The sequence below is a fragment of the Notamacropus eugenii genome, chromosome 1 (assembly GCF_028372415.1).
Source record: "Notamacropus eugenii isolate mMacEug1 chromosome 1, mMacEug1.pri_v2, whole genome shotgun sequence".
Lineage (NCBI taxonomy): Eukaryota > Metazoa > Chordata > Mammalia > Diprotodontia > Macropodidae > Notamacropus > Notamacropus eugenii.
In genome coordinates this window covers 682380508-682397112 of record NC_092872.1, presented here as the reverse complement: position 1 = coordinate 682397112, position 16605 = coordinate 682380508, and the positions used below count along the sequence as shown (strand labels likewise).

Genomic DNA, 16605 nt, shown 5'->3' with positions numbered 1-16605 from the left:
ATTCTTATGTTTAAAAGTCAAATTTTCAATTCAGCTCTGAAAATTCTTTTTTCAGTAAGAATGTTTGAAAATGCTCTATTTCATTGAATGACCATGTTTTCCCTTGAGGTATTATACCCAGCTTTACTGTGTAGGTGATTCTTGGTTTTAATCATAGTTCCTTTGACTTCTAGAATATCATATTCCAAGTGCTGGTATCCCTTAATGTAGAAGCTGTTAGATCTTTTGTTATCCTGATTGTATTTCCAAGATAATGGAATTGTTTCTTTCTGGCTGCTTGTAATATTTTCTCCTTGACTTGGGAACTCAGGAATCTGGCTACAATATTCCTAGGAGTTTTTTCTATTTGAATCTCTTTCAGGAGGTAATTGGTGGATTTGTTCAATATTTATTTTGCCCTTTGGTTCTACAATATCCAGGAAGTTTTCTGTGGAGGGCCAAGCTCTGGACCATGGCCCCCTGGTGAGCCCGGAAACGTCTGGGGGTGAGAACCCGCCTTCGGGTGCTGGGAACGCCCCTTCCGGAGCTGAGCTCTGCCTCCAGGGCAGAACATGGGAGAAGCTACGGCAGGGTATATAAGGGGGAACACAGGAAGGTTGGCAGACTGGGGTAAGCAATAAAGTGCAGTAAGCAGATCCTCGAGTGCACTGTTTGGTCATTACCCTCCCCCACAGGAGCGGTCCAGAACCATTGGAAGACCAGTAAAGCAGTTGGAGAGGTAAGCTCCAGGAGACAGCTCAGGGCAGGCCCTGAGCAGCTGGCACCCTAACAGGGATCATAGGCCCCCTGTAGCTGGGGGGAAGGACCAAACGCCCGTTGCGAGTAAGAAGGTGAGCCCTGCTGGGAGCGGGAAGAAGGCGCTGGTAGTCAGTGCCAGAGCCTCACTGCTTGCAGTGGGAAGAAAGGGAGCCCCACTGGGAGTGGGAAGAAGTTGCTGTTAGTGGGCGCAGAGAGCCCCATGCGCACAGTGGGAAGAAGTCGCTGACTAACAGCGCAGATAGCCCCGCAGGGAGAGAGAAGAAGTCGCTGGTAGTCAGCGCCTTGCAGTTAGATGGGAACCATGGGTGAGGGGTACAGTATCCCGCTGATCAAGCCTGAGGAGAAGGCAGTGCTTGCTAGTCACTTATATAAGCTTTGCAAGAAGGAAGGAATTAAGCCCCACTTAAGCCATTGTCGAGACTTTGTTGAGCATATTTGGAAGGTATCCCCATGGCTAGAATATTCGGGGATCACAAAAACCAGTTGGATGCTGGTAGGCCAGCAAATGGCGTCCTGTGACAAGCTCACGCCCAGTCTGTTAACGGACATGGATTTCACCATGTATGGGCTGATTAAGACAGTACTCCAAGGCGCACCGCGCCCTGCTGTGGCTACGATCTGTGCAACCCAAGTGGGGGACTCCCTAGGAGAAACTTCTGGGGAGGAAGGGAGGCCCCCACCAACTGCACCCCCATGTCCTTCAGGTGTTGTGGCACAGCAAGATGGCGTGGCGCAGCAAGATGGTGCGCTGCTTAGGGCTGTGGCGCAGCAATCCTTCCGACCCAGAAGTACCTCCAGTGCTGGCGCAAAGCCCAAACCAGGGAGACACCACCCCAGAGAGGAAGAGGTGGAGGACATTGCCGCTGATCTGGCCATGCTGGCATTGCCCAATGACTTTGCCTTCGGGCACAGTGGTAGGCCCCCTGGAGGGAGTGTAGTGGCTAGGCGACTCCACGAGGCCGTGAGGCAGGGGGATACCCTGGAAGGATGAGACACCGTACCGCGGATGTTCCCAGTGAGAGATGCCCCAGAGGGGCAAAGAGCCCATGAGCTGGTACCATTTAAGTTACTCAAAGACTTAAAGGAAGCAGTGGCAAAATATGGCCCTTTGGCCCCATATGTGTCCCAATTGTTAAAGAACGCCACTTCCATCTGGCCATGGACCCCCGCTGAGTGGAAAGATGTAGCACAAACAGTCCTTACTCCCAGCCAGTATATAACATGGGAGGCGTTGTGCAAAAGAGAGGCCGACCTCTACATTGAGGAAAGGGACATCACTAACGCTGATGATGCCTTTGAGATGCTCACCGGCACTGGGAAGTGGAAAACCCCCCAGAGCCAATTCGACTATGCCCCGTTAGTGTTTGCAGGGGTCATGGCATGTGCTCTGCGGGCCTTCGCTAAGGTGGAGGCCCAGGGAGAAGGCCGCTCCAGGCTTACAGGCCTGAAGCAGTGGCCTGAGGAAAACCCCACTGATTTCGTCAGCAGGGTCCAAACCACAGTACAGCACCTACTTGGCCAGGGAGCAGGCACTGAATTGGTCATCACCCAAATTGTGAAGGAGGGGCTTAGAAGCCCATAACAGAAGGCCTTGGCTGGTCTCAGCTTGATTGCCTCTCTGGCAGATGTGGTGGACCACCTCTTGAGTACACCCAGCGAGGACCCCAAGCTAACCGCCATGGCTACAGCCTTGGCTCAGGGGATAGTCTCCAGTCTTCATGGCAGGCGGGACGCCGGAAACGGAAGGAGGGCTGCCAGCAACTGCTACTGCTGTGGCAAGCCCGGGCATTGGAGCAGGGAATGCCAGTCCTACCCTAACCACGGCTGCTGGTCCTGTGGAAAAAGGGGGCACCTTGCCAGCCGGTGCCGGAGTAGGCAGTATGGCGCATCGGTGCCGGGAAACGGGAGAGGGGGCCCTCCTCATGGAGGCCCCCGACCCCAGCACCCTCAAAGCTATCCCATCCAAGTAGCCCCAGAGATCCCGATAGGACCACAGCTGCTCCGAACAGGCTTGGACGAAAGGTATCGCCAAGAGTTGAAACAACTGAAGTACTAACGTGTGCCTCGGCAGAAGGGGAAGGAGAGGAGCTAGATATTGTCATTAAGGCATGGGACACGATGACAGTCCATGTCCCTTCGGCCTCCTTCCCCCGATTAGTGGTAGGGCCTACCACGTATTTTCCTGGGATTGTACATACATAATTACTCCCATCAGGGGTTTCTGCTATCTATATCACCAACCGCCACTGTTATCCTGTTACTTTACCTCCGGGGACGCCCATCGGGCACGGCATCGCCCTCCCATGGGTTGAAGAGAACACCCTGGACATAAAGTGGTGCCAAGTCATAGATAAGCAGAGGCCTATGATGACGCTTATGGTAGAAGGATGCCCTGTTCTTGGCATGTTAGATACCGGAGCGAATCTCTCCATGATAAATGCTGTACAATGGGCTCCCACATGGCCTCTTGAGACCTTATCTCTCATGGTCGCTGGCGTAGGAGGAGACCAGATAGCCAGAAAGGCGGCCAGGCACCTGACTTGGAATCATGCAGAACAAACTGGACTATTCAGGCCTTTAAGGATAGCAGGGCTGTCATCGGCCCTCTGGGACAGAGATGTCCTTGAGCAAATGCAGGTGCACTTAGTCACCTCAGAACACATGGCAGAAAACTGATCGGGGCCACTCGTGTGGTGAGATGTCCACAAATAGAATGGACTTCCCAACTCCCTGTGTGGGTAGAACAGTGGCCCCTGAGTGCAGAAAAGCTCACAGCCTTAGAACAGATAGTGAAGGGCTTGCTAGAGGCAGGCCATATAGAACCTACTACCAGTAACTTCAATTCTCCCGTATTCGTCATTAAGAAAAAGGCTGGCACGTGGAGGATGTTAATAGACTTCCGTGCCATCAATCAATGCATGAGGCCCATGGGCCCTTTACAAACTGGGCTTCCACCTCTGGCCTTTATACCAAAGGATTACTGTATACAGATCATAGACATTAAAGACTGTTTTTATTCCATTCCTTTACATCCCGAGGACCGCCATAAATTTGCCTTTTCGGTTCCTCGCCTGAATTTCCAGGGTCCCTCTCATAGGTACCAGTTCAAAGTTCTCCCTCAAGGGATGGCTAACAGCCCCACTATGTGCCAAGCTTATGTAGCTGCTGTCATAGCCGCGATAAGAGACACCTTCCCAGATGCCATCATCCTTCATTATATGGATGACATTCTCCTGGCCTCCCCAGACACGACCAAGTTAACAGCTCTCGTAGAAGAGACGCTGCCCTGTCTGGCGGAGTATGGCTTCCAGGTGGCGCCACATAAGATCCAAAATACTGCCCTATACCTTTATTTGGGCCACACCCTACAGAATGGTCGTGCCTCACGGCAGCCACCCACTATTGACCTTCGGAAAGTCTTTACCTTGAATGACTTTCAAACATTGATCAGTTTTCTCCAGTGGTTACGGGCCACAACGCCCATCCCCGAGGACCTCATGACACCATTGTATGATATCCTAAAGGGGTATAGTGACCTTATCTCCCCCAGGGAGTGGAATCCCGTGGCCAAGAAGGCCCTTTCTGACATCCAACATCGATCTGACGTCTATATTGTGCAGTATGACCCTAGTAGCCCCATTTATGCCATCATACTTAACCCTGACTCTCTCATTGCCTGTCTTTACCAATGACATGGTGCGATAGAGTGGTTGTATCCCAGGAAGGCAAAAAGGAGCCTTCCAAACAAGTACCTCCTTTTGGCACAATATTGTTTAGACATTGCTCAGCGTGGTCTCCAAATCTTTGGACTGTACCCGCAATTTAATTTTCCCACTGGTGAAGAGGCCCTCCACCTTTATGCGGATCGCCATGAAGACTGGGCCATTCTCTTGTCTATGTGTGTCTTTGTCTCGTTGTCTTTGCCGCCATTCCTTCGGGGATGGACAGCACTGCCTTTATCTCCTCCCTCTTGTGTTGTGTCTTCCCACCCTGTCTCGGGCCCCAATGTTTTCAAGGACACCACAAAGAATGGCCACGCAGCTGTTTATGCCCACACTGTAAGCTGCTGAAGGTCTACTCTACTCCTCACACGTCCACCCAGAAGAATGAGCTTTATGCCATCTGCCAAGCTCTTCGGCTTTTTCCGGCCATCCCATTTAACCTTATAACCGACAGCCTGTATTGTGCTGCGGCCCTTTCTGCTTTGCCATCGGCAGCTATTAATCCCTGTCTCTCTCCTGTGGCCTCTTTGCTGGTTGATGGGCAAACCCTTCTCTACGCTCGCGCTCAACCTATTTATGTTCTCCATGTTAGTTCTCACCTGAGCCTTGCTGGCCCTATTTATCAAGGTAATGATGTGGTGGACAAGGCCTTACTATGCCCCATGATGGCCGATGCCCAGCAAGCGTATTCTAAATTCCATTTGTCCACCTGTTCCTTGCGCCTCCTCTATGGTTTTTCCAAAGAGGAAGCTCCTGCCCTTGTCAAGAGCTGTACCTCCTGCATCCCTTTTCACCCACCTCCATGCTATTAAACGTCGTGGTACCTACCCCAACGAGGTGTGGCAGATGGACGTCTCATTTTGGCTCATGCCTGATACATGTGATGGTTGACACCTTTTCCAACTTTCTTTTCGCTTCCTGACACCCTGGCGAAGAGGCCCGTCATGTTACAGCGCACCTCCTTTGTTGTTTTGCCCTTGCTGGACCCCCCAGGGTCCTGAAGACCTACAATGGTCCCGCTTACACTTTCCGCGCCTTTGCGCAGTTTTGTTCAGAGTTCACCATTTCCCATGTTACTGGCATTCCTTACGACCCCCAAGGCCAGGCCATCGTGGAACGTGCCAATCGCACCCTCAAGTCTCTCCTCATTAAACGAAGAGGGGGAGCTGGGGGTCACCTCTCTGGTGCTTTGCTGGCCCAGGCGGCATTCACCCATAATTTTTTGACTTTTCGGGACGACAACACCACACCAGCTTTATGCTTCTTTGTCCCCTCCAGACCTAAGACCAAATTATCCCTTTCTGAGCCCCATCCCTCCACCTGCTTAACAGGTGAGCGGGTGATGTGGAAGTCACCAACCAGGGCCTGGGAAGGCCCCAGCACAGTTGTTAGTAGAGGACAGGGTCATCTTTGTATTTTACCAGATGACGGAACAGATGCTGATCAACGATGGGTCCCAATCCGATGGGCAGCAGAACTCCAACCAGGACAGCTCTGAGGGCCGGCTGCAGCTGGAGCCGAAGCAGATGGCGAGACGATGGCGATGTCATTGGGGGCACCGCCGCCGACCCATGGCGAGCACCAGGAGACAGAGGAACTGGGCGAAAAAAATGGCTGAGCTGTTCCTCTTGCAACTCAGTCTCTCCATGGCCCAAGCCTCACGCTCCAAATGGTACAACCTCACCAGCCCCCAACGACAACGAGCAGACGAACAAGGCCAGCACTATTGGGCAGTGATGAAAGACCCCCCCAACCGTGAGAGTGCTGGGATGAGGGAACGGACCCTCAAAACTCTTTGTCAGAGGCAACGCCTCCAAGTTAGTGGGAGACAGCCCCTCAGATTACATCCAGCGGGGCACCCAGATGGGAACTCCCGAGGCTGCCGCTTCACACACCTTTTGGCGCCCCATGACTTTTGTAGCCTATACACAACCTGTTTGCTTCACAGCAGCCAACCTCACCAATCTCTCTGACTACTGCTCGCAGCTACGGACATTTAATGTTACTTCTAATCCACATTTTGCTCCCGACATATACAATCACACTACTCGGCTGAACGTATCTCTATTAGCCATACCCCACTCGACAAACTGTACCCAGGCCCAGAGACAGTCGTACCACCAGTACTTTACACACTTCAACCACACCCCTGCCCCAACCCCATGTCCAGAAAGATATGGAGATGTCTGGGGACCCTTCAAGGCTTGTTCCACTGGCGTGTTCTCTTGCGGACCAACTGTAGGCAACGTGTCACTCTATTTCTGGGACCATGTAGCCAAATACAAGAGATACCGACAGCTTCCAGCCCCTGCCCCTGTTGCTTTCCCCTATGGGACTTTGCACTCGGAACTCTGGAAAGTTGGACTTGCTTTTGCCCCCACAAATACCTCAGTGGAGATATGGCCATGTTTCAACTCCACCAAGGCCCTGACCCACTGCCGTGAAATTGACAGCACAGGGAGTATCTGGAAAGTGGTGTTCGGAAATGCCAACAGTACATGTCATCATCGTACCAAGGGCAAGGATTCACTTTGTTACCAGTTTCATGCTTCCGTGCGCACCCCACCAGATGAAGCTTTCCTTCTCTGCCATCCTGAAAACACCTCCATCACGCCCATGTCACCATCAGCAGGGTTGCCCAAATACAATGTCACCTGCTTCAACGCAACCCTGACGGACACCATCGACTTCCAGTATAAAGACAGCCTGATTTTCTTGGTGCAGCGAGTCCCCCATCAATTGCTTCCTGTCAAAGCCGAACAGTTTGCTCTCACACCAACTGATGAAATGTGGCTGCGCATTGCCCAAAAATCCCCAAAAGCCCCTTTGACCCTCGCTCGCCGAGGGCTGGGCAGCATCATATTAGGACTCCTGAATCTTGCCATCGAAATCTATGAGGAGTTCCAGATCCAAGAACTGCGGCGGAATGTAAACGTCCTGGCATTCACTCTTCAAACCTTTATGCACGAAGAACTGGGTGCGTGGGCTGTCCAAAATTCCATCAACACCCACTTCCAGCTTTCCATCGGAGCCCTTGCCACCACAGTCCTGTGACTCGGAGACGAGCTCCATACTCAACTCTATATGCATCTACCATGCCACTATAAATATGCCCCACTTTGAGTTACTCCATTACCCCTTAATAGGACTAACACCTCCTTTCCTGGCGATTGGGCCAGTATACGCGCTGCTCTGCAGGGCACCCTTCTTGCGGAGAATGCAACCGGGGGCATCCATCAATTGGCCCTGTTCATTGAGGAGCTATGGAACACCAGTGCCAAGTTCCAGCGACAGCGCGCTCAAGAAGCCAACGAGCTCATCCACTGGCTTGACGGCCTGGTGAACTTCCAGTGGCTCACCGCCTTTCTGGTTCCTGCTGCATTCCTGCTATTGATCTGCGTCTGCCTTCCCTGCTTGCTACGATGTTTCTGTGCACTGATCAGACGAGCTATCCTAGATGCGAAGGCTGACCTGCATTCCCTCCTTGCATCCCCGCAACACCCCGATGTGCAGGACACCACCCCTGTTTAAACTAAAAGGGGGAGTTGTGGAGGGCCGAGCTCTGGACCATGGCCCCCTGGTGAGCCCGGAGACGCCTGGGGGTGAGAACCCGCCTTCGGGTGCTGGGAACGCCCCTTCTGGAGCTGAGCTCTGCCTCCAGGGCGAAACATGGGAGGAGCTACGGCAGGGTATATAAGGGGGAACACGGGAAGGTCAGGAGACTGGAGCAAGCAATAAAGTGCAGTAAGCAGCTCCTCGAGTGCACTGTTTGGTCATTCCCCTCCCCCACAGGAGGGGGCCGGAACCATTGGAAGACAGGTAAAGCAGTTGGAGAGGTAAGCTCCAGGCGACAGCTCAGGGCAGGCCCTGAGCAGTTTTCCTTGATAATTTCATGAAAGATGATGTCTAGGCTCATTTTTTGATCATGGTTTTCAGGTAGTCCCATAATTTTTAAATTGTCTCCCCTGGATCTATTTTCCAGGTCAGTTGCTTTTGCAATGAGAAAATTCATATTATCTTCTATTTTCTGTTCATTCTTTTGGTTTTGTTTTATAATTTCTTGGTTTTTCATCAAGTCATTAGCTTCAATCTCTTCCATTCTAATTTTTAAAGAACTACTTTCTTCAGTGAGCTTTTGAAACTCTTTTTCCATTTGGCTAATTCTGCTTTTGAAAGTAGTCTTCTCCTCGTGGGCTTTTTGGGCCTCTTTTGGCATTTGAGTTAGTCTTTTTAAAGGTGTTATTTTCTTTAGTATTTTGGGGGGAATCCTTTAGCAAAAAAAAAATCTCTTTTCATGATTTTCTTGCATTGCTCTCATTTCTCTTCCCAATTTTTCCTCTACTTCTCTTACTTGATTTTCCAAATCCATTTTGAGCTCCTCTATGACTTGAGACCATTGCATATTTACATCGAAGGTTTTGGATGCAGGAGCCTTGACTTTGATGTCTTCTTCTGGTGGTATGCGTTGTTCTTCCTCATCTGAAAGGATGGAAGAAAATACCTGTTCACCAAGTAAGTAGCCTTCTGTAGTCTTATTTTTCCCCTTTTTTGGACATTTTCCCAGTCAGTTACTTGACTTTTGAGTCCTTTGTCAAGAGGAGGGTATACTCCAGGGACCTGTAAGTTCTCAGTTCCTCAAAATGTCATAACCAAAGGAGAGGAGTTTACTCCTCTCCTGGTCTGTGCTCTGTTCTGGGAGCAACCATAAGCACTTTTTTTTGCCCAGGATCTGTGAGTTGAATTCCCTGTCCAGAGCCTCCACCAGCTTCATCAGCCAGTGTTCATCCTCACCGCAGGACTTTCACTCAGGGCTGACATCCAGAACAGCTGCACAGTTTCCCCAGTGTCTTTAGGCCAAGGGCTCCAAAAACGTACACTGGTACAGTGGGGACTGCTGGCTGCACCAGACCACATTCCCTGCTCTCCTATGTGAAAGAGCTTTTTCACTTACCTTTGAAGCTATCTTTGGTGTTCATGAGTTGAGCAATCTGGGAACTGCAACTGCAGCTGGGAATTCTGCTCCTTGAATTCTCTCACTGTCATGTGGCCGAGGCTGGGCTGTGATCTGCGAGCTGTGCTCACCTCCAGTCTCATGCAATGGACTTTTCCTGTTGGTCTTCCAGGCTATCTTGGGCTGGAAATCTCTTTCACTCTGTCATTTTGTGGCTTCTGATGTTCTATAATTTGTTTAGAGTCATTTTCTTACAGGTATTTTATGGACTATTAGGAAGAGCTTCTACAAGTCTGTCCTTCCGCTCCCATATAGGTTTTCTTTTAAACCTTTTCCTTAAACTTTTGGTGATTCAGTGTTTTTTTTTTTTTTTCTCAAATTCTGCATCTCAAGTTTCAGAATTCTCCTTACTCCTTATCCACTTTACCTTTAACTCAATAAAATCATGAAAAGGATGAGAAATATGTGATATAAAATATAAAAAATTGGTGGAGGTGATGAGAAGAAAAAGAAGAGTCCAGGACCAAACCTCTGCCTTAAGTGTGCCCCTTGAAGGCATAGATCTTTTCTTACCTTAATTCCATGCCCCTTTTCATCAGGAATACTACTCTCTTCCCCTCTACTATTTCACTTCAAAGACCATATGTGCTCTGTCATGTCACATGCCAAGACACCATTTAAATTCAGTTCTCTCTTTTTTTTCCAGGCTTGCTGTATTGTCAAGGCAATATTCATAGCACTCACTGGTGGTGACTATGAATATACCAGTGTAGTTCCAAGTCACGAACTATAACAGACTCCCTGTATAGAAGGCAGAAAAAAAAAAAAAAACATTTATTCACTCACCAGAAAGCAAAACCCCTAAACTACAAAGCCAAATTAGGCATAGTAGACAAGAAGTCAATACACCTTAGCAGTGCATGGTACAAAGGCATTTCCAAGCCTTTCCCCTTCTGCTGGAACCTTCCCACAAAAAAACAAACAAAAAAAAAAAAAAAAACAAAAAACAAACAAAAAAAAAAAAAACCAAAACAAACTCACAAGCCTAGCTGTCTGCTTGCCTGTGTTCTTTCCATCTCTGACCATCCCAACCAGCTTCCTCCCAGCTCTGTTCCACTCTTCCTTTTCCACCTGTTCAGCAAGTTCTTCCCATCTTTTCCTTTAAATTTTCTTTATATTCAGCCCTAAGATCTTTCATATTCATTACATAGGTTGTTGGGGCAACTGGTATGAACAGAAGTGTAATAGGGAAAACAGAAAATAAGCACATAAAACAATATCTTAGGCAATGTATGTCAACAGAATTTACAACAACATAATAGGGATCATACAAAATAAGCCCATAAAGCAATATCTTAGTGTGGGACATGAGCACAATCATTTCATCATTCCCCCAAATAAATGGGGCCCCAAATCTTGTGTTTAAGGGGAAAAGGTCTCTTCTTCCATGACTACTTCCTTCTGAGACTGGACATAGAGGTGTCCCTACCCCAAGAGGTCACATTCAAGAGATCATTTCTTTAGCTGGCATCCAGAGCTTGATCTTCACCACGTTCATGGTGACACATCACAGTCATGGACAATAGGGATAGCTGGTTGAAACAATCAGGCATCTGCAGGTAGAAGGTACTAAGCCTGCAGAAAACAATTCTAGCAAACAGGTAACAAACAAAAAGGCAAAAAGAAACAAGGAGATGATAAACAGGGTACATACAGGATCAGTCTCACTTCCAGAGTCCATGAACGTACTATTATAGCCTCAGCCATGGTAGAATTTAAGGGTGGAATTTGAAAATTATCTTTTCTAGAATACACAACAGTTACATTTGCTATAATTTCTGCAGTCTTTGGACCATTGTTTATCCATCATTGTGCTCCCAATTTTATTCTATCAGTAGAACCTAAGCCTTCAGTTCTTCTGCTAGTTATTTCAGAAGGAAGGTCAGTTTCCACAATGGGTATTGTTTCACAGGGAATAATAATCACTTGAATTGTTCTATCATTTCTGCAAAACTGTACGAGTTTTTCACCTACAATTTAAAATGTAACAATAAATTCTCCTTGATAATGAAAATCTATCATTCCAGGCAACACATGTATTCCTCAAGCTACTAATCCTGATTTAGGTAATATCTGTCCTAAATGATTTTTGGGAGATTCTCATACATATTCCAGTAGATATTTTTTCCTTATTTCTTTGCTATCCAACTAAAAGTTCTCTAACAATGTAAATCATATCCTGCCAAACCAGCTGTCTCTGGATACAGTGATGGGACATCTGACCTCACAGTCTAATACTCACTATTTGGGATCTTATGTGTTTCTTGATTTGGAGTGATCATTCTAGCTAACAGTATACTTTCTGCTAATGGTCTGTTATTCAAATTACATAAAGCAGCGAACAACTTATCTTTCTAATGTTGATAAGAATTATTAGAACTTAACTTCCTTAACTGTTCTTTCAATAATCCATTCATTCTTTCAAATAACCCAGACACTTGTGGTTAATAAAAAATACGATATACCCATTCTATATTGTTTAATACACAATATCTCTTCATTTCATTACCTTTGGAATGCGATCAGTTGTCACTTTGGATCAGCATTGGGGCTTGATAATACAGACTTGTGATATCTAGAGTTTTGCAGATTTTTTTTTTCTGGTTCGCATTCTTATAGGGACAAGCCACGAGCATAACTGAACAGGTGTCAACACAAGTACATATAAATTTGCATCCTTTATCTTGGGGTAGGGGTCCAATATAATCTGTTTGCCAAATCTGGGCTGGTACTTTTTCCCTTGCTATCTCTCCAGTTACTACCTGAGGAACATTTTGTTCCTTTTCCTACTGAAATATATGATTCCTCTTCTATAGTTTTAACAAAAATGAGAGACACTAATACCTCAGCCTTGGGCACACTGGTGTGTGGTGTGGACCCCTAAATGGCTGGTCGTTTCATGGATCCATTTTGCAATACTGGGTCATCAGTCGATATCAGAGTAAGAACAATATATTGAGCAATCTTTGCTAGTCTATCAGCATCTCCATTGTACTCACATTCAGGCATGGTGGGGTCCACATGAGCATCTACGTGAAAAACTGACATATTAGTAACCAAAGACATGTCTCATATATCTTCCCATAATTCTTTGCTCCACCCTTCTTTGCCATGAATTTCCCAATTTTGATTTTTCCACATGGGTATCCATGTAGCTAACCTATTAGCTATTGCCCATGAATCAGCAAACATATGACACTGTCCTCTTTGTTCTGTTTTGATAGCTTGATGTACTTACTGCCATGAGTTCAGCATATTGACTACTTCCACCTATCTGAGTACTTTCTAAAATTTGCCTTGTACCTGGGTTATAAGCTACCACATTCCAATGCCTTTTGTGGCCCAAATATTTTGTTCTCTGATCAGTAAACCATGCACGTCTCTTTTGTTCTTCAGTAAAATCATTGTATCCATCATTCCATTTTACCAAGGACTGTACCAACTGTTGCTTTGGTTCAGGGGTTATATCATTTCCTTCAGTATCTCTATTTTCTATAGGTTCATATAAAGCAGAGACTCCACTTTTGCCTGCTTTAGATCAATTTTCAATATACCATTTCCATTTAATTATGCTAACTCTTGAGCATGTCCAATTCTGTGAGAAGCTGGGGTAATCATTATACAGGTCATAATTGGTAATCCAGGCTTCAATATCATCTCCTGGGACTACGTCAGCGTTCCCAATGTGCAGCTAACAACTGTTTTTCAAAAGGGTTATCTTGAAGTCCAGATAAAGGGAGTTTCCTAGACTGAAATTCTAAGGGTGTATTTCAGCTTTGCTGTTTTTGCCATAAATTCCATGTTGCATATCTGTCCTGTGCAGTCACTTATAATTCCATCAAGCCATCTTGCATAGGCCATAAATCCAGCATCAATTTTATAGTGGACTTTGCTTTTTTGAAAAGCTTAACTCTGCTCAAGTCCCCAATGAAATTCAGATTTTTCCTGGTAATTTTATATAAGGGTTTCAAAATTTTCCTAGATGTGATATGTGATGTTGCCAATAGCCAAATAATCCTAAAATCATTTGGCCTTCTTTCTTATTGGTGGGGAGATGAAAATCTTGAATCTTTTGGTGGACTTATGGGAGAATCTCTTACAGCCTCTGATTCCATTGTATACCTGAAAATTCTATGGCTTGATCTGGCCCTTGAATCTTTGCAGGGTTAATTTCCAACTCTTTACTTTTCATTTGCTCAATTAAAAATGTCAAACTCTTCTCCATTTCTTTTACATTTTCCCCTGTATCATAATATCATCTCTGTGTTGGGTAAGCTGTACACCAGGTAGCTCTAATTCATCCAAATATTCAGCCATAGTCTTATGATAAATAGTGGGACTATGCCACATCCTTGTGGCAAGTGTGTAAAAGTATACTATTGGCCCTACCAAGCAAATTGGTCTCCCATCATGCCTTTATAGTATTGGTAATTTCAACTTGCCCACCTGGCACATGTAATTGCTTTAAAGTAATTAGTTGAGATGGTTCAGGTAAAGTGATTTGGTCCATTTTTATTTTACCCGCTAAAACTATCTTCCTTATTGAAAATTGGTGTCTCCCCTCAGGTAAATTTAGAGTTATACCCCTCAGTAAATCTATTCCTATGATGTATTCAAGAAGGGGTACAATTGCCATAGTATATTCTTTCTTAGGTAATTGTCCAATCTTCACTGTTAATTTGATTTGTCTGGCTGATATTTCATCCCCTCCCATTCTTGTGATATTGATAGGAGTTCTTTGTTTAAACTTCCCAGGGTTTCCATACATAAAGGTGGCCTCTGCCTCAGTATCATTTAATGCCCTAGTTACAGTATTTCATTCATTTTTCCAATACATGGTCAAATTGATATGGCATCTGTAATCCCATCTGTGTATTTCTTTAATCTGAACTGGGGCTCAGCCAACTTCCTATTCTCCCTGAAGTTGTGACAAACTTGGATCCAATGTTTCAGGAAGATTTGTAGGGACAATTCTTACCTCTCTATTCCATCTATTATCAAGCCCCTTTTCTTGGTATACTCTGTTTAGTTCATTAGTTGGAATACCATCTATGCTTCCAAAATATAGCCATACTCTCAATATAGCAGTAAATAATTCTTTTCTTGTCAATCTATTCTAACTTTGAATGTGATGGCTATTTGCTCTTCTCTCGTGATGCAATTTATCTTTTCACCAGGCCCCTAAGTCACTTACCTGTGAAATCTTGTCCAGCACCTCCAAAATAGGGTTCCCTATTTTTCCAATTATTAGTCAAAACTAGGTGTTTGTAAGCTAGAGAAGCTGCCTTCACTATTATATTCCTGAGGGTAACTGCTAAGGGAATATCCTAGTATGCATTTGTGTTTTCAATCATTATGGTCGTCTTTATTACCTCCTCTTTTGTCTTTCTTATCCAGTCCCTAAGAGAAAACCAGGATCTATCTCCACTAGGCCACACAGAGTCATGAGGATACTGCTTGTTGCATCCTTCTGCAGCCAAAGCTAACACATCAGTCATATTGCTACCTCCTTGCATATTGTAATCTCTAAAGACTTGCTGTACCAAACGATTCTGAATGATACCAACAAATTTCAAGCAATCCAAGCCTTCTCATGATACTCCTCCAGCTCCTTCATCACTAATTCTCACCAGCAAAGATATTAAAGATTCTCTCATTTTTTGGGTGAGTCAACTCAAAATATCTGTGACCTTCTGCTAAGTAAAATTCTCATTTATCTCTCTAAATCCTGTGTTACTTGCTTGTTTTTCTTAATATGAGGTGAGCTACAGCCTAAGCAGTCTCCTGCAACATAGTTTCCTTTTCCAAATGTGACTTAGTTACATATTCCACCCATGCACTTTCCTGGCAGTCGTTGTCATGACAACTGGGCCGGGTCTGTAAAAAGGTGCTATGCACACTTCTTTTGCCAACCTTCCCCTTCTTCTTAGATAAAAGAACAGCTTTTTCTTTCATCTGAAACCCCACAGCTGGCTCTTTTAAAGTGGAACCCAAACACTGACAATTTCTATACAAACTAGCTAATACTTTTTCAACTGAAATTTTTCCTTCTGTATCATGTCTCTGCTTTTACACATAATATGGAAACCTGTTAACAAAATTCAATCTCTCCTAAATACTCCTGCCAGATATTTCCTCAGTCTTATTGGTATTCCTTGCAAATACCTTTCCAATGCTCTAGCTTCCCCCTCTTGTAACTTCACTTACCAGATATCACAGGATCCAGTGCTTTTAGCCCATTTCCTTTCTGGGGAGGAATACCATAAATCCTTCCATCCTGGGATAAGTTTCTTCCTCTAAGTCCTTTCTGTCTTCAAGTAGAGATTTTATGCCCTGTGATCCTGTTCATGATGCCAAATGTATTGCCAAGGCAATATTCACAACACAGATGGTGACTATGAATATGCCACCATAGTTCTCAGTCACAAAGTATAACAGATTCTCCATATAGAAGGCAGAAGAAAAGCATTTATTCAGACACCAGAAAGCCAAATTCCCAAACCAGAAAGTCATATTAGTCAGAGTAGCCCAGAAGTCAATATGCATTAGCACTGTAGGGGAAAAAGGCCTTTCCAAGCCTCCTCCTACCCATCCTCTGCTGGGACCTTCCCATAAACAAACACTCAGAAACCTAGCTGTCTGCTTGCCTGTGTCCTTCCCAGCTCTGACTAGCCTGACCAACTTTCTTCCAGCTGAGCTCCACCCTTCCTGTTCCATCTGTTCAGCAAGCTCCTCTCACCACATGTAACTTAGACCTCCATGTGATTTAAGGATGTCACATTGGCCTATTAATGAAAAGAAAAGACTTCCATATTTAAATTATCATTACATTAGGCAGACCTAGTTCCAGTTACTTCATGGGGCGATCAAATTGTGTGGGCAAAATCACGCTTGTGGTGGAACCCTTCACCTGGTCACAAAGTCACATAACAGGGAGCTTGGCTGTGCCCATCTCAGGTAATTTGGGAAAAGGAACACTGATTGATAGTTCTAAGTAGTACAATTGTTGGATCTAGTTCTTAGGAATTTCACCTTTTTCAAGTTATTTTTTCTTTTCTTATTTTGTGGATCTAGTTCCACTTATATGTTGCCTGTAAATTTGTTTAAATCTAT

The 16605-nt window shown here is 45.6% G+C and overlaps 1 protein-coding gene across 1 annotated transcript; it reads left to right on the top strand.

Annotated features, from left to right (window-relative positions):
• The first annotated feature begins 596 nt into the window (after positions 1-596).
• Positions 597-15258, top strand: LOC140521178 (uncharacterized). The gene is made up of 2 exons (XM_072635912.1): positions 597-8993; positions 14890-15258. The coding sequence occupies exon 1, from the start codon at positions 6345-6347 to the stop codon at positions 7533-7535; it is 1191 nt and encodes a 396-aa protein (XP_072492013.1). The 5' UTR covers positions 597-6344; the 3' UTR covers positions 7536-8993; positions 14890-15258.
• Positions 15259-16605: the final 1347 nt, after the last annotated feature.

Coding starts and splice junctions, on each gene's coding strand:
- LOC140521178 (XM_072635912.1), top strand. CDS start 6,345: ATGGGAACTCCCGAGGCTGCCGCTTCACACACCTTTTGGCGCCCCATG.